Source organism: Rhincodon typus, unplaced genomic scaffold (genome assembly GCF_021869965.1).
Source record: "Rhincodon typus isolate 14 unplaced genomic scaffold, sRhiTyp1.1 hic_rhity00003359, whole genome shotgun sequence".
Lineage (NCBI taxonomy): Eukaryota > Metazoa > Chordata > Chondrichthyes > Orectolobiformes > Rhincodontidae > Rhincodon > Rhincodon typus.
In genome coordinates this window covers 371-1104 of record NW_025968997.1, presented here as the reverse complement: position 1 = coordinate 1104, position 734 = coordinate 371, and the positions used below count along the sequence as shown (strand labels likewise).

At 57.1% G+C, this 734-nt stretch overlaps 1 protein-coding gene across 1 annotated transcript in view; it reads right to left on the bottom strand.

The window, feature by feature from the left end:
• LOC125481735 (paired box protein Pax-8-like) overlaps positions 1-590 on the bottom strand; it is a 16122-nt gene extending 15532 nt beyond the window's left edge. The window contains exon 1 of the mRNA XM_048593635.1: positions 497-590. Coding sequence (XP_048449592.1) covers positions 497-590 — 94 coding nt within the window. The remainder of the gene's footprint in view (positions 1-496) is intronic.
• Between the last annotated feature and the right edge of the window lie 144 nt (positions 591-734).

The window sequence follows — 734 nt, the reverse complement described above, 5'->3', positions numbered from 1 at the left end:
CCGTGCTAAATTACCCATAGTGCCCAGGGATGTGCAGGTTAGGGTGGGTTAGCCGTGGGGAATGCAGGGTTACAGGGATGGGGAGTGGGTCTGGGCGGGATGCTCTTCAAAGGGCCGGTGTAGACTTGATGGGGCGAATGGCCTGCTTCCACACGGTGGTACTTCTGTGATTCTACATGTTTGAAAGCAGCAGGACGTCCTGGGAGGGTGGTTATGTGTGATCTTGATGGTGGAAGTGGGTGCGGGGACGACATTACGATGGGTTCGGATCAGGGGACTAACAGGGGAGCACTACCCACTGACTTGTGGCTCAGGGCCGTGGATTTATGGTCTGGCTTGGGGAAGGGAGTGGGCCAACACCTTCTCCGATGCCCGTGCCGCCATTTCCCAGGGCCAAGGGCATGGCACGCTTCCCCTCTCCACACACCTCCACGCCCCCACCCCTCATCAGGCTCTGCCGACCGGTCCCCCTGCACCAAAGAGAACAGGCACCTACCGGGCACCATCCCGGCAATGGTGGAGGATGCATAGCCCCCTTGGTTGTTCACAGCAACGTGAGGCGGGTATCCTGGCAGCGTCGAGTTAACCATGTCCCGTCCTGGCGAGACACAATGCAGAACCGCATTTTCATCTGGGCGTACAGTCCCGTTTAAAACACGCCAATAAATAAATGACTTCTTTTCCCATGTCGCATTTCTCTGTTGTGTGTGTGAGTGTGTGTGTGAGTGAGTGAG